The 23,059-nt window shown below is 37.2% G+C and overlaps 1 protein-coding gene across 1 annotated transcript in view; it reads right to left on the bottom strand.

Annotated features, from left to right (window-relative positions):
• Positions 1-846: 846 nt before the first annotated feature.
• LOC139736642 (condensin complex subunit 2-like) overlaps positions 847-23,059 on the bottom strand; it is a 28,111-nt gene continuing 5,898 nt past the window's right edge. The window contains exons 2-18 of the mRNA XM_071647391.1: positions 19,548-19,792; positions 18,670-18,754; positions 18,039-18,131; positions 16,258-16,372; positions 13,310-13,377; positions 12,772-12,843; positions 11,454-11,649; positions 10,789-10,877; positions 9,637-9,887; positions 9,151-9,290; positions 8,687-8,793; positions 8,096-8,221; positions 7,294-7,401; positions 4,506-4,685; positions 3,366-3,476; positions 1,837-1,998; positions 847-903 (exon numbers count right to left, since the gene is read on the bottom strand). Of these exons, the coding sequence (XP_071503492.1) occupies positions 847-903; positions 1,837-1,998; positions 3,366-3,476; positions 4,506-4,685; positions 7,294-7,401; positions 8,096-8,221; positions 8,687-8,793; positions 9,151-9,290; positions 9,637-9,887; positions 10,789-10,877; positions 11,454-11,649; positions 12,772-12,843; positions 13,310-13,377; positions 16,258-16,372; positions 18,039-18,131; positions 18,670-18,754; positions 19,548-19,792 (2,205 nt within the window). The remainder of the gene's footprint in view (positions 904-1,836; positions 1,999-3,365; positions 3,477-4,505; positions 4,686-7,293; positions 7,402-8,095; positions 8,222-8,686; positions 8,794-9,150; positions 9,291-9,636; positions 9,888-10,788; positions 10,878-11,453; positions 11,650-12,771; positions 12,844-13,309; positions 13,378-16,257; positions 16,373-18,038; positions 18,132-18,669; positions 18,755-19,547; positions 19,793-23,059) is intronic.

Consider the following 23,059-nt stretch of genomic DNA (forward strand, 5'->3'; position numbering starts at 1 on the left):
AAGAATTACAATAAAGAATTAATTTCAGCCCCTATTTCTTCGTCTAATTCACAGATAATTTCCCTTTATTCTCTCAATAATAACGATCCATAATTGTATAATAACAATGCAAAGGATGTTCTTAAGTTTCATTCATGGGTATATGACGTCGTGCTTATGTTTTTCCTTGTTTTTGATGCGTACGGTTATAATGAGGTACCGGTTATAACGAGGTAATATCGCCGGTCCCACGGACCTCGTTGTAACGGGGTTTCACTGTACCAAAACTTTATATTATCTTTAAACTTGATAACTGAGAACAGTCAGAACTGAGGCGTGAGTTTTCTTCAATTTGCTGCCTCTACAAATGAAATTTGTAAGATCGCAACTGCTGATCTATAATTTAACTAACATGTCGGAAAAAAGGAACCAAGGGACTTGAACTTGTCATCTACTGAGGATATTTTTGCAGTTATGGTCAATATTTTTCCACAAATCCGAGATGATGTTTGACATGTCCAGATATGATGGAACCTCAATGCCTCAGGATCACTTATGATTGACTATTTGTAGTTATACCTCCAGAGATTGTGAAGACCAAATGGCCTGTACTAAAGAGCATCTATTAGCCTTAGTGTAAAAAATAAAAGCACAAGTGACATTCGACAACATATGACATGATCTGTTCTAACCTTTGTGATGAGCTTAATAGGGGAGAGAATGCAGTACCTTCATCCAGTTAAAACAAGGTAATAATTACAGAAGTGTGTAAAACACACTGCACTTTACATAGAGACAATATACCAGTGTGTTGTATCATACATATATACACACACACAAAGTGTTTGGACACAGTTACATGAGCCCTCAATCTTGGCTGATGATAAGGTCATCCAGATGGTCACTATTGCTCACCCGAAGACTCTGAATACAACCATAGAGAGAAAAAGAAAGGGAATTGCAATATATCATAACACATCCAAGTCTAGTCATACACAATGTACAATTAATGAAAAGGGAAGATGGGCAGCCCACTTTTCAGAAGACCCTCCTGTGACTGATTTGTATCAAAAGTTGATAATGTGTTGTTCTGAACAATTCTTTAGTCAAATATGAAATCATGTCACCTACCACGCCTCAAAGTACATCATCTCATGAGCTACTTTGACTAACCATTGCCTTTCTGATGAGCTACTTTTATACTGAGTTCATTCTTATCAAATACCGGTAAGTAAGAAATGTAATTATCACCATGTAATCACAAGGACATCCTTGGTTTTGTAGACACTGAATCATTATCATCATCACATTATTGTCATCATCTTTACTGTCATTATCATCTTCTTCGTTCTCCCCCCCCCCCCCCCTCCCCATCATTATCAAATTGGCATCATTGTATATATCATCAGCAGCATCTCCATAACAACAATGATAATAATTATCGTAGTCAATCTTTATATTGCATATTCCAGACTTTTTAAGGGTTTCAATTTGCTTTACATACTATAATGTATTATCACCCCAGTCACTGGATACATTATTTCCAGCGAGCACTGACAGTGCTCACTCTCCACTCCCTCAGTAGCATCCCAGCCAGCCATGTTGATCAACTGACATAAACATTCTCATCATACCGACACCGTCATCACTATCACCTGGTTTAATAATCATTATCATTCACATTATCTTTATCATCATTTACCATAACCATCATCATCATTAGCACCATTATTATCATTGTCACTTTTTAACCTCAACAACACATCCATCAAGTAACATTGCTATCACCCATCATTACTTTTAATACATTTTAGACCCTCTGCTGCCTCAAAGCCACCAATCCTATCATACACTCACCTTTTCATTGCAGAGATGAAGCAAGCAGACGAAAGCGATGGGTACACTGAGATTCTTGGACATGGTCTTACTGAGTCTCTCGGGCAGGATGGAGTACATGTCACAAAATGACTGACTACCGGCCACACCATCTGATTTCTCGGCTTCTTGGCTGATATTCTCCTGCATTGCAATATAGAAAGGAAAGCAAAGAATCTTATGCACCCAACACCTTCCCAGCATGCTTTAAAATAAATACAGGAATCAAAGCCCAACACAGATGAGAATAATAACATTGAAATGTATCCCTGGACATCAACACCCTTGCCAAAGGAAAGCAACTCATGCTCTCCTTTGACATACACCGTATATCAGGAACTCCCTCCCTCTCCATTCCATCATATCTCATGGCATCATCGCCAGAGGAGAAACTTTCATATCATCATACACACAATACGTTCAGGCACTTCCCTTTAGTATATACCTTCAATTCAATTCAATTCAATTCAATTCAATTCATTCAAAAAACCAAACATAAATAACAAGATAACACAAATCGCTGATACAAAAATTTACATGGTTTTTTAGGACCCCGAAAGAAGCAAGGCTTGTGAGTGAGGCTCTATGCAGGGTACAAATAAGTTAAGATGGTGACATTCACCATCACAATAATCAGTTGAGAGAGCATTCAGAACAGTCACTGAAACCACCGACAGCAGACCAAGGTACCACGTAAGTTCACACACTAACACTACGACATGGCAAGTATATATCAGAACAGTCATAATGTAGGCTATATACAATGGCAACAAATAAACTTACATAAAAAAGGAGACCATAAACACACTAACACACACACACACCCACACCCTCACACCCCATACACAATCACCCACACAAAGCACTCAAAACTACAGTAGGCTGGCCAATCTATATAACATCAAATAAATGTTTAACATGTACTTAGACAAATTCATTTCAAATTGTCTAATAGATATTTTTTACACTGAACTTTGAACTTAGAAAATGTTGTACTGTTCCTAATGTCAACAGGTAGTTGGTTCCACTCTTTAATACAAGTGGTTCGGAAAGAATTCAAGGAAACAGTAGTCCTTACATGAGGACGATGGAAGAGGTTTCTTTGACGTGTGTTGTAGTTATGTATCCTTAAAACAAACATTGAATTCTCTCTTGTGTGCAATGTGAAAAATGATGCTTTTATCACAAGTTGATATTTCCCTCAATATATATCAGCATCCTCCTTTTTCCAACTGGATTAGGGTCAGGGAAGGGTCTGAGGTAATTGTCCAGGAGGTAATTGCCCTAGACCCTAGAACAAATTTATACCCTTGTCTATATGTGGAGAGGAATGATTATCTAACAAAGTAATATTGTATCCTCCCCAACAAACAACCACCATACTGAAATATCCTGAACAAGCAAGACTGCATAAATTTGATACACACACACACACTCATGCATCAGCAACCCCCTATTTTTTATGCACCATACTCCTAAAACAAACAATAAGGTTTCCATTGGATACTGACCTTGTCATCCTCATCATGATGGGTGGTGAGGAAGTTCCACATGTGTGTCTTGAGCTTCTTGACGTCCATCCTCTTGGCTGTCCGGGCGTACTGAATGTCAATCTTGTTAACCTGCCAGCAGTTCGCAGAGAAAAAAAAAAAGAAATATTGTGGCACAATGAGAAGCAAGGGAATAGTCATCACAATTTTGGACATCCCCTGCCATGTTTTCTTTACCAGTGGACAGGTATGTTAATATGCTGTTTGCCAGATGGCATAGATGTCCTAAAACTTGCAATAAATGGGGATAATGTACTTGTCTTGATTTCCATTCAATCACTTGCTCTATTTTCATCTTGGCTAAGTCACCGTTTTTTTTTTTTCGTTTTTTTTTTTTTTTTTTTTTGGGGGGGGGGGGGGGTGAATTTAATGCAATACCAATACGACAGTGTAGCAGTTAGATAAGTGCAGGACCATGTAAACAGCTAATTAGAATTCGGGGGAAGATAAGGGAGGCTGGTGAGTTTAAAAATGAAGGCAGTGAAGACTAAAGTCTTTGTCACAGCATAAGTGTGACCTAACTACAAACATGCAGAAGTTTTAGAGTGCAGCTATATAATCTGCATCACAGAATCAATCAGTGAAGCACTGTTTTACAAAACAGTCCTTCTCTGTGTCCAAGGCTGCATTTCTAAACTGAATCTTCATTACAAAGGAGGATTAGATGAATCCTCACATGAGCTCCTCCCCTCATCAGTCTGGACTTGTTGTTGAAAAGAAACCTAACATGATGATATATCATCAGATTGATTCAATATCAGTGACCTCAGGAGCAGCTTCTAAAATGGTTTTGATAAGTCCTTATTTTGTTCTGTTTATCTTTAGCTCATAAATCCATTTGCAATCCATCCAAACTAAACACAATGACTGACAATGGCTACCATGTGCACTGTAAAAGTGAATATTTTTTTCATGAGTATTTTTTTTCGCACTCAGCCAGGTGATGTGAATTTTGTGTGCTTTTAATCATGCAGAATCAAGGCATATTGACTATTGGAACATATGACAAGCAAAAATATGATGTGCGCTTTTATTTTCGTGCTAGTTTCTGGTTGCATGAAATACTCAAAAACGTCCACCTTTACAGTAATTCAAACAAACCTTGTGGGGCTGGGCCACCAACTTGTCACCAGTGAGGAGTGTGGCATCCAGGATGCTGTTGTTGAGGAATCCGCTGTGACTACCAGCAGAAGTTTGGCTGAGATCGATACCTCCACTGCTAGCAAAGTCGTAGGTCACGCTACCTGGTGCCTGGCTGCTATAGTCATCATCATCATCACCCTGCATGATGAATCAATTACTGTGATTTCTTACTTCCATTTACTCAAGTGATCTGTTTCTCATTGCAGATGTCATGTCAAATGCTCATGTCAAGTGATAAAATACATTGTACAAACAAACTAGAAATGTTGCTATGGCGACTGATGCCTCCGCCATAAGGCATGATTCTCCCAATAGGTGTATAGTACAATGTCTTCACAATGTGTGATGACAGTTTCACATAACTGGCAAAATATCGAAATAACAGGTTTGTCAGAAATATCTTGAATGTTCACTTTCCACGAACTGGGTTTGCTATAATTGTCTATATAAAGAGTGCAGGTACACATATTTGGGGAATTGAAAATTTTTACTTGACTTCTGACGGACCTTATTATAAGTTTATGCATTGAGTATAATTTTCAAGGTACGAAGAAAGACTGTAATTACAGTACAAAGTATATCTTTTTTCTCATCTAAACCTGACCTTTGACCCTTAACCTTTGACCTTTGACCTTCAGGCTGGAAATTTCCAAGAGAATCTCCATTAAGTAATACATGTACATATATTAAATTTCAAAACTAATAATGCAATCATTGCATATACTAGTATATGAGGGAAATGGTAACATTTTGAGGAGTTGACCTTGACCTTTGACCCCCTGACTATTGACCCATGACCCCTAAATTCCCTAGATAATCCCTGCCAGTCAGTACATGCATACATGTACGTATGTACCAAGTTCCATGAAGATACATTGAACCATTTGCGAGAAAAGTGATATTGCAACATTTTCACCTAACCTTTGACCTTTTGACCTTTGACCTTATGACATGAAACTCTCTCGGGAAAATCTTTACGCAGTAGTACATGTCTACACTAAGTTTCAAGAAAATAACTGCGGGCATTGCATAGATATGGGGGAAATAGCATAATTTTTAGCATTTGACCTTGACCTTTGACCTCTTGTCAATGTCACTAAAATCTACTCAACTAATTGTCCCATCATACATCATCCTTGGACCAAGTTTGGTGAAAGCTGCTTCATCCAGTTTAGAGTTATCACGTAAACAGATAAATTTTAGGATTTGACCTTGATCTTTGACCTTTGACCTCTGTCCGATTTCACTGAAAAACTAATCAAGTAATTGTCCCATCATACATCATCCTCCAACAAAGTTTGGTGAAATTTGCTCCATCCAGTCTTGAGTTATCGCGTAAACGGATACAATTTCATGATTTGACCTTGACCTTTGACCTTTAGCCGATTTCACCCCAAATCTAATCAAATCATTGCCCCATCATACTTCATACTTGGACCAAGTTTGGTAAAATTCCAGTAAATATTACTCAAGTTATCGCGTAAACGAAAGCGGACGGACGTACGGACGTACGGACGGACGGACGGACAACCCGAAAACATAATGCCTCCGGCACCACTTTGTGGTGGAGGCATAAAAATACAAACAATGAAATGTTCAAATAAAAGTCAAAGCCACAAAATATCACTGGACACGATCGACACTTGATAAATTGGACAAGTCACAAGCAGGGTGCTACAAACACACTTGCCCACTTGCCAAGGACAAATAGAACAACTGTTGGGCAAGTAATATGATTGGACATTTGCCTCTTGAAAGCGTGAGGCCTAATATTCCTAATGCCTATTCATACTAGTGGGAAAACAATTGTAATGTAATGTTGCTTCATCACTCTACTAAAAATGTGGATTCTGGTGCCAAGAAAACATCAAAAGATTGACAAAATAAGACATGCAAAAAAATCTTACTGCCTTGAATTTCTAAACTTTCAAGTGATGAAATTAGATGCTGCTAAAATGTTAATAAATTAAGATTCCTTAATGATACGATTTTTGCACATTCCACATGGAATAACTTGTTGAAATACTCAATGACAAGAAAAATTGGTACAGTCATTTATCTCATGAATATTCATCAAGCAGTGTGGCATTATGCGCACAATAAAATAAGGATTGATGCAGGATGACTGCTCAAGTAAGCTTTGATAGACAGAGTGAAATGAAACACATGGAATAGAAGGAGTTTCACATGTTTTCATGAAATGGCAATATTCAGTAGCAACCATAAAACCAGATGAGGAAATGATGCTGTGGCACCACAATTCTCCCACTGACTAACAATAAAATCTTCAATGAATTTCCATTTTTTGACATGAAATCAGAGAAAAACTTGTATGCACGTCAAATTTTGTGCTGCAATAACTTAGCAACTTGGTGAATCTTAGGGAGGATAGGGTTCTCATAGTTAAGTTATTGACCAAATATGATATACAAGATTTGTGCACAAACTAATAATGGTATAGCTGTGAGTAGATTACATCATCACCTCAGCCGATTTGCATATATATGTGGTAGCAACCAATAACAATATTTTGTGAAAAATGTGTGAAAAATTAACATTCCATAAGTTTCTTATTTCAAGTCTGATTTTGATTACACTTGTATCATTGTGTTCATCTCATTTTACTCTCGTTATCAAAGCCATTTTTACATGGCATGGAACTGTGCTGTAGCACCACACTCATTCCAATATCTTCTAACAAGCTCTCACATAGGATGGTTGGGAATGAACAAAGGAAAGCACAAACCCCAGCAGCGGGACAGAAGTTGGCACAGTCATTCTCATTGTTGTAGTCGTAGCCCTCAATCCCGTCATCAATCAAATCATTACCTTCGCTGTTCATTTGACGTTTGACCTGCACCGCATGAGATAAGTGTAATGCCATACAAATGAAACATCTTGTCTCAATGCTTTATTTTCCATTTCAGCTCTTTCATCACTCTTTGTGACATCACCAACAAATTCAGAGAATCTTGCTTGAGAAATCCAAATTTCTTTTACTAAATCCTCACACACTGGTCATTATTTTTTGCCATTTTGTGAAATAATAATATTATGTAGTGTTTTTGCAGTAAACTCTAAGACACATAGTCAGCTACTGATTTTATAAGTGGTAGCCATTTGTTAATCTTTTTTAGGTCATTGCTCAGCTCTTTCATTCCTTTTATAAATAAGTGAATGGAGTGCAAGTTTCTCTAGAATCTGATGGAGGTAACGATGCATCATGTACTGAAGGATGAGCAATAATTTGATATCATCATTGACATATTTTGAGCTAACATGAGAAAATTCATGAAATCAAGACATTTCTGGACTCTGCTGAGATGTGGTAGTGAAGAAATATCAGAGTCACATGACCTAGACACCAAACTTGGTTTTAACAGGGGCTTATATCAACATTTCTTCAAACATTTGCTGTGCAGCTAAAGCTAATCTAGTACTGATCATTTGGTATTCAAACTTCCTGCTAAAATGTTACATGTTTCATTTGGTTTTCTCAGTTTTGTCCAAAATCACTAACTGGGACAATATCTTACTGAAACTCTTACCATAAATGTTGGCCTCAAGAACATCTGAAAGAGACTGGCAGGCTTGTAGTCGTTGTCATGGTCAGGCAATGTCAACTCACTTTTCTTGTACTTGTTAAGGGTTGCCTGGGAGAGGGTAGTGGCAGCCTGAAGGAACAAAAATGAAGGAGGTGGAGCAAGACTTTGAGGCAAGAAAATGTACAACACTGATGACATAGCAACAGGCTTGACAAAATACCATCATCTTTCCCTCCTCCACCCCTCCCCCCTCCCCGAGGAAAAAAAAAGTATTTTATATTTGATTCCTCAAAGGTGTCTCTTAAAATCAAAAGAAGCAAACAGTATACTGTATATCAAGTACACAACAGTCTAATCAATGAGTTGAGATTGCACAGAATAGCAAATTGCCTTAGTTGATCTTTTTAATATTCCTTCTTTTTTTTTTTAATATGTGTTTCTTGTTCAACTGGAAGACATTCCATACTCTATGTTGTGTATCAGGATAATTACAGCTTTACATTTGCATTGAGAGAGGAGTGAATTGGATATTATTCACTGTTCATTCCATCAGAATCAGACACCAAAACGCTTTCATCAAAAGCTGTCACTTACTTTGGATTCACTGAAAGAGTTCTCGAAGTTGATTTGCTCATCGTAGTTTATCCTGAAGAGAGGTTTCTTAGACTTTGCCTTCTTGGGGCCCTCATCTGCTGCTTGATCTATCATTCAAAGGATATAATGCACAAAAGAGATGATGCTACTTAGAAACAGCTTTGAGATGCAATTCTACTGTTCCATACAAGCCTGAGAAATTATCTTGAAAAAAAAAAAAAAAATTTGTTTGCAACAAAACTGTTACTGCTGTAATTATTGTTAATTTGTTCCAACATCTGGTTGCATGAGAAAACCTCAACCTGTAATAGACTGTACAGAAAATTTCCAAACATACAGACATAAAGACATTTGAAAATGTCACTGGGAATTTCCATTTAAGTTTGCAAGAAGGCAACGCATCTACTAGAGGCACTATTACACAAGACACAAAGAAAATGCAAAAGCTTTCAACATTCCGATACCTTTGGACTTTGGTTTGAGCTTCCAGTGCTGTGGCCCAGCCCACGTATTAAGAATGTCCATGTTGAAGTATGAGTATTCCGTGGGGGCAAGGGAGAGCTGAAGACACAGACTTCCTCCGGTGTTCACTGATACAGAACTGTGATGAGATGATATCATGATACAGACATATGACTTGATTGTAACATTTCTGAGACTTGTCCACTTTGGTGTGAGCAGTATTATTTTGTAATATCTGATGGAAACAAAAAGGCATAAAAATTAAGTTTAAAGCACATCATACATGCATGATTTTATCATATTATCATCACAAACTGTTTGGTTATCAGCTGAAGCCATGCTCCCATCTGTGGTTTACTGTCATCCAGCTAAAATTTCTATGAATCCTTTGTTTCTACTAGTTACATAGGTACACACAAAGTCTGGCAAGTTTCAAATGGATATTCATGTCTAATTAACAAACAAAGTTTATTTTCTTTGAATATGGTGAACCAGATCTTCCAACTGTGGTGGTGGTGGTGGTGGCAGAGTTATCTGAGATGAACATGGAGGGCTGGTCCATTGGTGCATCACAGTCCCCGTCATCATCGCTGAACCCTCCCTCAATGGGATCGCCTCCTCCCATGACATCCATCCCCGCGTGATCAGTTGTTTCCTCAAGGGGTTCAGGGATGGCTGCCACATCAAATGCCTGGGCGCTGCTGGATGCTGTCTTGGTCAGCATCGAAGACGCTCTTTCCTACATGAGGAGGGAAAATGGCGCTGAGTTGTTATTTTCCTCTCCTAAAGGCAATTAATGTTTAACATTGTGGTGGCTCAATGTCTGAAATTGACAAACTTTGCTGACTGAGCTGCATGACAATAATGTTCAAATGCACGATAAACACTTCAACATACAAGTTTTGATTAATATTATGTGGTCACTATTATGCCCAAATATCATCATGTTGTTAAACCATTTACTGAACGGTTTAAACTCCAACACTACTATCTATGGACCATGATGATCTAGTGGCTAAGAGATTTTTGTTTGGTTGGTTCTTTTTGTTTAAGTATATGGCATTTATTTTCAACCTTGATCCATTTGGGGGCTTCAGATTTGCTCAATATTAGAGACTCTGGTGACATACAGAATCCATGCAGTTAAGATTCTTAAAAGTGGAAACATTGAAATTGGAGAGTGCCTTTTAAATTGACTGTCAACATTTTACATGTATTATGTGGGATATTGTTTGGCCAAATGTAGACTCATCTTCTGCTGTCAAGACAACAAAATATTTCATTGGTTCTACACTTCTTCAAGAAGAACTAAATTGATTTTATATACCTGTTTTCTGTCATGACTAATTCGTGTCCATTTTTGCTAATGTCACTGGCAAGCTTATCTTTACAGTCATAATGAATTATTGCTATAATGATTGCACAGGTTTTACACTTTCATCTCTTCTAAAAAGAAAATTAGATTTGATTGAACTGATTACAAAACAGGATAAGGTCAAGATTCAGTGAAGTATATTTACGATTTGGAAATGTGAATGCATGAAAATTTGTGTTACTTCCTTTTACATTTTCTAATATTGAATATATTATATCACACATGCAAAGGTAGATATATTCAGGGTGAGCTCTGTCTGTCTTACCTCACAGTCATCATTCCAGTTGGTGAACTCGAAAGTGGCAAACTCTGGACATATTTGCAGATTATCAAGGGACACTCCAGCATAGATTTCTACACAAAACAAATAAACACAAAGAAACAATCAGAAAACAATCACTACTGCCACTTCTCTTGTATTGTTATTGCTCTTACAAGACTCATGAGAACATTCGCATATCTGACATGTGGTAAGTCAAGATTTTATGGTTTCAGAAAACAGTCAGTTGTCCTGGTGTTATAAGAGTTGATTAATATCATCCCCACCATTCACAGTAGTATTTCCAGCGTGACACTAATACAAAGATTATACATGTATTACCAATAAGTATATATGGATAAGTTATGTTATATTTCTGTAATACCTTTTTGTCTATGACCTCATCACATCCAAAGATGAGCTGTGATTGTCCCTGGAACCACTTTAGCAAAATACATATAATTAATTGAACTAAAGTTATTACTGGAAGGCTGAGTACAGCTATGCACACAAAATCAACAGAAAGAGCCAGAGGGCAAAATAAAATGAACCAGATAGTCAGTACTCATGTAGGGGTCAGTAGAAGCAAAAAGACTTATGGCACTACTTTTCCTATGGTCAATTCTCATTTCCTGAACAGCCATTGGTCATAAGCCCTGAAATATTCTCACCTCTGACGTCACTCATGTCAACAGTCGTCTGTGTTCCAATGTCTGATTTTGTTGCTTCCCCCTCTGGGCTGAGGACAGTGTTGGAGTCCAGGAGCAGCTCACAACCATCATCTCTGCAGTGGAGGTGGTTGAGAAGGAGTCCAAAGGAGCCACCCTCATCAAATGCAGCAGAGGTACGCTGGAACAGTGGATCAGGCTTTTAAAAAGAAACATAAAGAAAAATCTTTGTTCATCAGATAATTGTAAAGTCTGCAATATTTGCTTTCACAGCAAGGAGTCCATCACACACTCACAAGGCTTAAGTTTCAATATTTACCTCCGCCTAGGGAGGAGGTTATATTTTTGTTACTGTTGGTTGGTTTGTTTGTTTGTTTGTATGTTCGTTAGTTAGTTAGTTAGTTGGTTAGTTAGTTAGTTAGTTTGTCCGTGTGCAAAATAACTCAAAAAGTTGCAAACGGATTTGGATGAAACTTGCAGGAAAGGTTTGGAATGATACAAGTAATAGATGATTAAACTTTGGTAGTGATCCGAGAATTTTTGGGGAATATACGAAGGATTTTTGATATTTTGGCAGTTAGGGTCAATGAACTTGGGAGTTCAGGCTGCGCGTATTTGAGGTTTGCATGCGCGCACGAAAGTGCGTGCTCCAGATTCTGCAGGGCGAGGCACGCCATGCAGCTGAGGGGTTTATGACGTAACAAAGGCTTATATTGGGAAATCGGGCGACTTTCAGCACACAATGCTATATAAAAGTACATTGTACGTATCGGTTGAAATCACTTATATCTCTATGGAAGAACAAGATCAGTGGTGGAAATGAGCTGCATGCTTGGCGGAGGTCTGCGCTCTCAGAGTGCTTTTCTAGTTAAAAATGATATTCATTTTGTAATGGAAAATGAGACTCAGCCAATAACAATTTGATTTACACATATTATTATTTGGTTTAAGGCCATAACAAATCCAGCTCTTAGCACTTCAAAAAAAAATCTTATTATGAACCAAAGAAGTTTAGATATTTCCCCCATCTTCCCCAGATTACATACATAATTTGCTGAACTCCCAATCCATTCTAAAATTCAATACAAAATACCCTATAAATTTGGACTTTTAGAATAAGATTTATAAGTACATGCCTTCAAAACAAATCATTTTTACAGCTGCTTCCAATTTGGGGTTGAAATCATTGAGGAAAAATTCAGAGATGCAAGCATTATTGGCATCTTTCAGGATTGATACAGTAGACTTTAATACTGGCAGGGCAGTACAATCATAGTTTTAACCTAAAAGTAAAAAACAAACCATAATTTAGCATAACTACCTCAAAACCAAGATCCAGCTTAGTCACATTGATATTCTTTAGGTTGGTTTCCAATGTGTTGGAATGACGTACCTGTAGGAAGCAAATAGACACAAAGGGAATACACAAGTTATAATTTGTAGGAGTCCGAGTATGGTTTGAGGAAACCAGCAGAAATAAAACAAGATAAAAAGAAATCCTTCTTTAAAAATCACATGAAAAGGATGCATCCTGTGTGCAAGACAGCTTGATACATGAACGCATTCTACAGTTTGTCCATTTTTTTTTTTTTTTGCATTCTCATGTGTTCAAAGGATGACATAAGTAATTCTGCTACTGAGAAAGAGTGGGACTACAATCAAAATGTTATCATATGAACGTGCACGGGTTGTCTCCAAGGAATATATCCCAATACTAACTCAGGTAGATTCCTATTTTGTTTTGCACCCAGATTTCCTTTAATGAAATAATAGAAAATAAACCTGAGGGGAGGGGGACATATTGCTTGGAGAATTAAGAGTAATGAACAATATGGTAACAATTGGGACCATTAACTCACTCTCTTCTTCTTCTGTTTGTCCTGAGACCCAGGATCATCACAACCATCAAGCCCATCTCCCTCTGAATCTGCCAAAACACAAGGAAAGGTCAAAATATGAACTCTTCTCAACTGCATATATATACTTTCAGTAAATGGTTGTACAAGCTTTCCACACAGGTGGAGTAGGATCTTGCTTCAATACGAGCACATACAGTATAAGCAGCTAGAGTTTGTGTAACAGAATCTTACTGAAGGAAGTTGGTGCATTGACACTATTAAACATCAACAATATTACTAAGAGGTTGGAAAAACGACACAGAAGCAACTTTGAGTGATATTTCTAATTTCAAATAGACTACTCATGCAATTTACTTTCATCAATTCATGAATTAAATCTCATTTTTCACTGAATAGGCTATGCTCCCAGTGTAGTGTAGCACAGTTTACATCAACATATGTGTAATAATTACCCATAATACAATTAATTTCATCATTTAGATTGTGTAAAGATGTTATTCTATTCTTTTTGTCAGTACATTTTTCTCAAAGTATGTATCAAAGTTTTTATGAATGTCTATGAATTAACCTGTGATGTCACAATGATTTAGAATATTTTAGATTATGCTTGGCTGGGGAGAATACACTAGAAGTCTATGTTTACAAAACTAGTCAAGAAGTCATAAAGGAGAATCCCCCACTGATAGTTTGTATTGTGTGTGTGTGTGTGTGTGTGTGTGTAGGCTGGCATTTTGCTGAAGTAGGTCAAGTCTTTGCAATCAAAGCTGTGTGAACAAAGTGTGTGAGGTAACGAGTCATAACTGTGGGTAGAATCTTGTAGAAGGTTAGACTTTTGATACTTTATACAGTATGTCCCCAAAAAAATTACAACGGGGCCCTCCGCAATGATATCTTTAAAAATAGTGAATGAATCTAAATACAAATTCAGGGTATGAAACTATAACTTATTGCGCACATCTTACAGAAAGCCCCATTCGATTTGCTTCAGTGGTCAAAGAGAAACAAGGAATTTTGTAGAAGATGTCGGGAAACTCTTCTGTCCAAATTCTGTCTATTATTCACACACAAGAGTATTGAATTGCTAAAACTGGAAGAATCAGACTCATGACATACTTTACAACAATTCACATTTCTCTGTGACCGCTTAACCAAATTGAATGGGATTTTCTGTAAAATAGAGCTAAAATGTTATATTTCAAGACCCTGAAGTAGCATTTAGACAAGTCGATCGTATTGGGTGTTATCAATTCGAAAATCAAATTGTAATTTTTGGGGCGACTTACTGCAGTCTGTCCAAAAAAAATTACAATCGGATTTTCGCATGGATAACACCCAATATGATTTATTCTTTTTAATGCTTCTTTAGGGTCTTGAAATATAACATTTTAGCTTTATTTTGCAGAAAACTCCATTCAATTTGGTTAAACAGTCACAGAGAAATGTGGATTGTTGTAAAGCATGTCATGAGTCTGATTCTTCCAATTTTAGCAATTCAATGTTCTTGTGTGTGAATAATAGACAGAATTTGGACAGAAGCGATTCCCGACATCCTCTACAAAATTCCTCATTTCTCTTTGACCACTGAAGCAAATCGAATGGGGTTTTCTGAAAGATGTGGGCGATGAGTTATAGTTTCATACCCTGAATTTGTATTTAGATTCATTCACTATTTGTAAAGATATCGTTGTGGAGGGCCCCATTGTAATTTTTTTTTGGGACATACGGTACATGGGCTGAGTTCCTAAGCCATGAGAGTTCTTAGGATCTTGCCAGTGAGAGGCTTATCATTGCCTGCTATTTGGATGTTGTATGTTTGGATGTCAGCATATTTTGGATTTATAGACTGACATTTGGAGGCCTGGTAACTCTAACTTCTGAAAGCAACTGAGCAAGCATTTCTGATATCTGTGTGGGGTATTTCACACACAAGATTTTAGCCTGTTCCACCTGTGGATCATCAGCAGTCAAAAATGTTGGATCACTTATCCAGTGGAACTTTATTGGACCATATAGTGATGTGTGATGTGGGCGTGTATGAGACGCGTGTAGGTGCTGGTGTGTTTGTGTGTGTGTGCGTGTGTGCTTGTGTGTGTGTGCGTGTGTGTGTGTGTGTGTGTGTGTGTGTATGGGCGGTTATGGGTGTGCATGTATTTTTTTTTTTGAGTGTTGGGCGGATGGGGTCCCGAGCCATGCGTGCTTATTGCTTTCATTAGCTGAGTTTCATTAACTGACTGAGGTTACTGAGATAAATTGCTGAAATCAGAATTTTTTGTAATAAGACACAAGTCATGTACATATGCTGGGACAAAGTGCAATACTTTGATTATTATAATATGTGTATTTGATGTACTTTGTCTAGTGTTATGTTACTTGTCTTTCAGTTATGTATACATATATACTTATTTTCCTTTACATGTGAAATTTTGAAATGGAGACTGTTGAGAAGATTTTTATGCCCTAGTGCATGATAATAAATGATTTGAATCTTGAATCTTGAATCTTGATATAGCAGTATTCCAAGATTATTTGGAAATGGACTATTAAAGTCCCTCATTACCTCAAGTTTGCTTTCCATGATAATCTGATTGTAACAGATTGTTGAATTCATCCCCAGGTATTATTATCAGTGAAGATCACTGTATTCTGTATACATTATATCATTGTCATCTGTAATTTGTAATCCGCATTGACATTTTGTCTTTTCTTTGCTCAAAACATCTCATGAAAAGGGAAAGTAGAAAAGCATAATAATTTCCATGAACTTTGATCAATAGTTATTTTGTGCAATTTCTTCTGGCCCAAAGTGCGCCATTACACATGTCAACTATTCAGTAAAGATATGCAGCAAAACATAACAGCAGCTATCTGCCTTCCATGAGAGAGTAGACCTTGATGTTCGAAAAGCAAAGACAGACAAAAACAAAGACAACAACAAAAATCTGTCTCACGTTTGCTCTGCCTATCATGTCCGAGACCACCAAGCATCTTGTAGGTTTCAGCATGGATGGCATCCACTCGCCCTGCGTAGATCTTGGCACTTGCATCCAAAGTACAGCTGGCAACCTGCAAAGGATGACCATGTTGGGGGAGGACGATTTTAACCATCAAACCAAACCTGGTATTCTATACCTGGACATGACTAGGCACAACTACACTTGTCATACGCAATACTGACTGTGATACAATCAGTAAATCAGTGACAACACACCAGAATAAACTGACTTTGGCACAACAGAAATGTTTTGACTAACAGAGCCAGCATTGAATTCTTGCAACTCAAGTAGACAGATTGACATAGAGGTACAAGTTAAACAAAATCTAAATTTAAAGGGGATGGCTAGTAACTGCTCAGTGGGAATCAGTGGGGATGCTGGGGGATGACTGTTCCAAATTTTTGTGAGATTTATTTAAGAGTACATTACATATCTATTGTTGTGTGAAAATTATTTGCTTGAGAATGGTCTCATATATTCAAGTAATGTGCAGTTCAATGCCCCGTCACTGCAAAGGCATGCTAACCTGGAAACATTAAACTGCACATTACTTGAATATGAGACCATTGTGAAGCAAACAATTTTCACACAACAATAGATATGTAATATACTCTTAAATGAATCCCACAAGGATTGGAACAGTCATCCCCCAGCATTCCCACTGATTCCCACTGATCAGTTACTAGCCATCCCCTTTGAGCTACTTTGAGGTTTCTTCTGTTATTTTTTTTATCTTCTACAGATATATAAATATATAGTCAGGGCTCGACACTAACGGTGGCCCAGTGGCCCCGGGGCAACCAAAAATGCACGTCGGGCCACCAAAATTTCAGAAATGAAGTTTTTGGTGGCCTGATTGGGCCATCAAAAAAGGGCGGATGTTTGCCTTTGGGCCACCAAAAATAAAAGTTAGTGTGGAGCCCTGATATGGTGATGATGAAAGTGAATGTAAAATTTCTGTGAAAGACCAAGATTTCAAGAATCACATGTAAGTGCTTTGACCATTTCTTTCTTTGTGTGTTCATGTGAATGGAGATCAAGGGTTTATTTCAAGTAATTGTCTACTATACTATATCTAAAACCATTTCCTTGTAGCTTATTATTGAGTTTTTAGTTTTTGTTGACTTGTTGACCTGCGGCTGGTCAATGAAACACATCCAGTGTGAGCATTTTAGTTTTTGCATAACCAAACACTAAGAGCAAGAAATCACTCAAAATATGTTTCTGTTCACTTTGCTATATCAACCCCCAAACTTCTAAAATACCTACAGTAATAAGTCAATACATTATACATATAACATCATTTTGATACTGTACTGTAGGTGCTTGACATTTCAGTCATAATGTTTCATGAATCAAGAGTTGTAAGACAATTACACAGGTGGTTAACTATGCAATATGGAACATGAATATTGCACTGCTTGCATGTGCTCAGCATATAGCTATGCATGTGCACACAGCTGGATAGGTTGTATCTATGTGTAGCTGCTGCCTGCCCATGTTGCATGTACACACATCACTCTCATACTTAGTACTCACACACCTGGACGTCAATATCTTGGAGCATTGTAAATTTGCAATTTTTTTCAACTCACGACACTAAAAAAGATTAAACACATACAACATATTCAGCATCTACAGCAGGCACCTGCATAAAAATTGCATTTGATATGCAACAAGCAGATCTTCAGATAGAGTACACAGAAAATGATATTGTTATATTGCTTTAAACTTACCTGGAAATTTGTCATCTCCCCTTGCTTTGATTTGAGGAGCTCTGCCATGTAGTCAATGAGGTGGAGACCAAAGGCATTCTTGGAATTGATTTTCTGTGTGAATGAAGGAAAACACAGAATACATCAACATTGATTTCATTTATGTTTCAGGATACTGAAATGTGTAACATGCTGCCTTACAGAATGAAAATTGCACTACTGTCACATCAGGGGGGACAACAAATGTTTTTACTTCTCTAATCTGTGTGAAATCTGCATTCTAAAGTTGTGCCAAAATTCATTCACCTTCGGTGGAATTGATTTTCTGTGTGAATGACGAAAAACACAGAATACATCAACATTGATTTCATTTGCATTTCAGAATATTGAAATACAATACTGTGCAATATGCTGCCTTACAGAATGAAAATTATACTATTGTCACATCAGAGGAAAAGACATGTTTTCACTTCTAAAAATCTGTGTGAAACCTCCATTCTGAATTTGAGCCATATTACCCTCCCCCCGTCAAAATTACAGATTTTACTCTACATTAGGAGTTAGTAGTGGTATATAATGTTACATACTGGAATTTTATAAGATATTCAATGCTTCTCTTTAATGAAGGCAATATCTGCATTTCAGGACTCACATTTTCAGCAGACAACTTAATGCAGTTTGAATAGTGCTCCGTCAGTTGGCCAGATGAAAGTCCACTAAGTGGAAGTGATCTTCTCCTAAATAGCAAAGACATTGTGAAAGAGCACAAAACACAGATCAATTGTAATTGAAAATATGAAAATTCACACTAATACAGTACTCCTGAGTGATTCAGTACAATGTAATTTAATTTTCATTTCCCCACTGTTAATACTCTTTTGCCAGTTTAATCTCAACATCCTCAACTTTATGATGACTATTAACAAACAGGTATATGAGCAAAAGTAGGCTGCTGACATTCACACATCAAAATCAGGGAGGCTCCACAGAACACGTTGGCAGATACTTTTGTATTACAAACATCTCTATGGGCAAAATATATCTATAATATCAGGGAAGCTTTTCTCTGCCCTTAGGACATGAAGAGATATTTCACTTTCAGGGGGACATAAATGTATACTGTGCAGTGCATAGACAATGGCAATTTTTTATTTATTTTTTTTATTTTTTTTATTTTTTTTTTTTTTGGGGGGGGGGGGGCTCACTTATGAAAGCTGAAGTGAAGCCTTCTCCTGAGTGCATCTTTCTACACAGTCTGCCCTGCCAGCTGTCTCAAAGAGCGTAGCATTTTGTTTCCTAGCTGTTCTTCAGCTCTTTCTTTCAAAGGTAAAGCTCTTCCAATATCCCTGAACAACAGCGTTCTTTTAACATTTTTGTAAGGCTCCTCCCACGCTACAACTTCAGGAAGGACAAAGACTTATTTTCTGTTGCATGTATTTGCATGTGTGCACATCTTTCTCACAAGCAAACATTAAAATCAATTTCAAATAGGAAACGTTATCATGATTTGGTAGAAGAATAATGCTCTACCTGTCAGAGGGAGATGAGCAAGGGCTCTGCATGAGACGTTTCATGTCCATGACCCGAGAGTGTCTCCGCTGCCGCTTCTCCGCTGCATCGTCATTATCAGGAACATCGGTGAGGATTGATGACTGACTGGCTAAGGGGTTTCTCTTACGTTTTGTGGTTGGTGAAATGTAGTCTGAAGTGCTGCCAGCCGATGAGGCAATTCGGCTCACTGGAGTTCTGGCCTCTCCTTGCGGTGTAGATGTCATCTGATGCATATCAATTGAATATAAATCACTGGTCATGACTGCACATGACTCAATAAGTCAATACAGTCCTTTTGGTCATCAGTTTTAGTACAAATTGTCATAATTCTACATCATTTGGTACTGTAAAACGAGGAATGTTCGCCCTGCATTTTAATTTCGCGAATCTCGCGAGTGCCAACATTCGCGAAATTAAAATGCACACGAAAGTTCTTGCCTACACACTATGCATTGGATGCCAGTGGCAATTCGCGAAAATTTCATGCTGCGAGTTCCAATTCGCGAAATTTTCATGCCGCAAATATATTGTGTTTTACAGTATTTTCCTTGCTTGTCATCAAAACACTTGGTTCCTGGAATACAGTGCACTCCCGTTATAACGAAATGCTCGGGACCAGCAGTTTTCTTTTGTTATAACAAAGAACAAATACAATATATAATGAAAACTTGTTGAATACTAATCATACACTGGAAAATTTGTTAACCGTAACCAGGCCGGGCTATTTAGGAAGATCATAGAGCCGGAGGGGGGGGGCCTCCCGGCCCCCCTCCAGATCTCAGCCATCGACCGCAGCGATCGCGGACGAAAATTGGCACACACCATGCCTATGATGTAATCTAAAGTACCCACGAAGTTAAATTTTAACAAAATTATCATTTATGCTAAATTATGCTAATTTATGCATCATGATGCATGAAATAAGACAATTTGGTGTAAATCACTAAATAAAGCTCAAAATGGGCACATTTTTTGTGTAAATATTCTTTTTAGTGTCTTGAGCAAATAGAAGGAAATAAAATTGTGCCACCAGAAAGAAATTCTTAAGTATTTTATTGTTTTTTAAATTTCTTTGTTTGTTCAACTTTGTTTTTCTTTGTTTTTTCGATGAAACTTGTCCACGACATTGTTCCGAACAAGAAAATATGCAATTAATTGATTTTAATCAATTAAACCCAAAAATAACCATGCTTTTATGAAATTTGCCTGTTAAGCACAGTTTGCATTGAAATTGTACATACATGTAAATTCACGTGTTTGAGTAATTTTTGATCTGACATGCACGTATTTATGCCGCAACTTCGGAACCACGTGCCCGGGCACCGCAAATTTGGTGTCAAAAGATGCGGGAGACTCGTACAAAAAAAAGTAATGAAATGTCGCGGCAATAGCTTTTCGCGTTAGCGATACATGGGTCCCCCCCCCCCCCCCCCCCCCCCCCCGGCCTAGTTAGGGTTAAAGGGATAGTACAGTATTGGTGGAGATGAGAATTGGGCTTTTACCTTTTTGTGAGATACCAAGAAAACACTTATTATATAGTACAGAGCATACCATTTTAAGAAGAATTCAAAGTTCATTTGATGAAAATCGGGTTTGGAATGACTGAAACATCCAAAAACAAAGTAAAACAAAGCAATCGTGATAAAGTGTGGGTCCCACACTTTAGTAGAATCGCTCTTTTTTGATATCTCAGCCATTTCAAAACCAATTTTCATCAAATAAACGTTGAATTCCTCATAGAATTACATGCTCTTTCATATTTCATAAGAGGTTTCTGATTATCTCACCAAAAAATGTTAGAAACCTGAAATTAGGTCTCAACCAAAACTATACGACCCCTTTAAATGGGATGGTGCCTTTAAATTTCGTTTATATATTACATTTAAAAGAGAGCATAAAGTTGTTTGTATTGTCACACATGTATAGGAAATGATGGTTTAGGATTCGGTTACAGTTCGCTATTCCAAAGTTCGTTTCTTACTAAAGTTTGTTATTCCAAAGGCTCCTTATTCTGAGGTTTCGCCATTCCCTGAATTCTGAAGGTTTGCTCATCTCAAGCTTCGCTCTAACGAAGATTCGTTATTCGAGAGTTCATAATTCAGATAAAACTATATTGTTCGTTTTCTAAAGGTTCGTTGATCGGAAAATGAAATGAAGTTCGTCATTCAGAAGGTTTGTAAATCAAAAACTGAGAAAAGTTCACTATTCCAAAGGTTCGTTGATCGGAAAACAAAATGAGGGTCGTCATTCCGAAGGTTTGTAAATCAAAAACTGAGAAAGGTTCTCTATTCCGAAGGTTCGTTGTCCCGAAGTTTTTTTTTATCCAAAAATGAAGTAGGTTCGTTATTCCGAAGAAGGTTTGTTAATCAAAGAAAAAATGAGAAAGGTTATTTTGAAGGTCCGGTTATCTTAAGATGATAATAAAGTTTATATTTCTTAAGTTTAGTTAGTGGACTCACCTTTTTCACTTTTGGATTAACAAAACTTCTTCTTTTAGGTGATAAGCACAATCAGGGTATGCAATCATGACTTTCTCACTTTAAAAAAAATATTTTGTAACTTCTTAAAGAATGCACCAACTGACTTCAAATTCACATGCAGCATACTGAGACATCAATAATCACATTTGGTAATACAATAGCTAATTTTTTCTCATTTACTATCAATTATCAAAGATTAATTACCAAAATGTGCCCGAAAACCCATGTAATGCATAAAAAAAAGCGTTTTACAACTTTTAATATGTAAAATCAAGATTTGAGGTCCGAATTTTAAGTCTACCCCTATGTGTTTGGTATCAAATCAATGGATTTTTCCTGGCATTGCTTGCATGCAATAAAAAACAGTGGTCCTTTCTGCTGGAGAAAGTTATGAGGTCTGAGTCCCGTCATGGTAGGAGTGTAATGCTGGCTTATTTTTGTGACATTGTGACCTTTTAACCCATGCTGTACAGCTATACATGGAGAAACAGCTTATTTTTCTGCTTTTCCTTGAAGTACTGCTCAAAGATACACTACAATATGGTGTGCTGTTTGCCAATAAATATTCAGCCAATTTTGAGTTTCGAGCCATTTTCAAATGCTGAGGAAAATAAGTGCAGCCGTTTTTCTATTATTTCCAGTGAGGTATATCCTAATTTGACTACTATTTGAATCTTTTCCCCCAATTGAATATCCTTGCTTTTTTAGCGATGAATTGTACATATATGTAGTAATATATTGTGTGAAAATTTGAGCAAATTTGAGCAATAAGAACTTACTTTTTTATATTTTTACAAATTGCTGAGGAAAAATAAGACTGATCCATGCCCATGTTCTACTGCATTAAGGTCATATGATAAGTGTTCAGTGTTCTTATTTCAATGCTTTTTCAATTCTTAAAGATATCATTTAATAAGTAAAAACATAGTATTTTGGCTTAATATGTCATTGTTTGAGTGTCACAACTTGGATATCAACTCAAGTCATCATAAATCTCATATTCATTCTTCT

Source organism: Diadema antillarum, unplaced genomic scaffold, assembly GCF_040938485.1.
Source record: "Diadema antillarum isolate AM-2024a unplaced genomic scaffold, OU_Dant_1.0 seq00000659_RagTag, whole genome shotgun sequence".
In the NCBI taxonomy this organism is placed as follows: Eukaryota; Metazoa; Echinodermata; class Echinoidea; order Diadematoida; family Diadematidae; genus Diadema; species Diadema antillarum.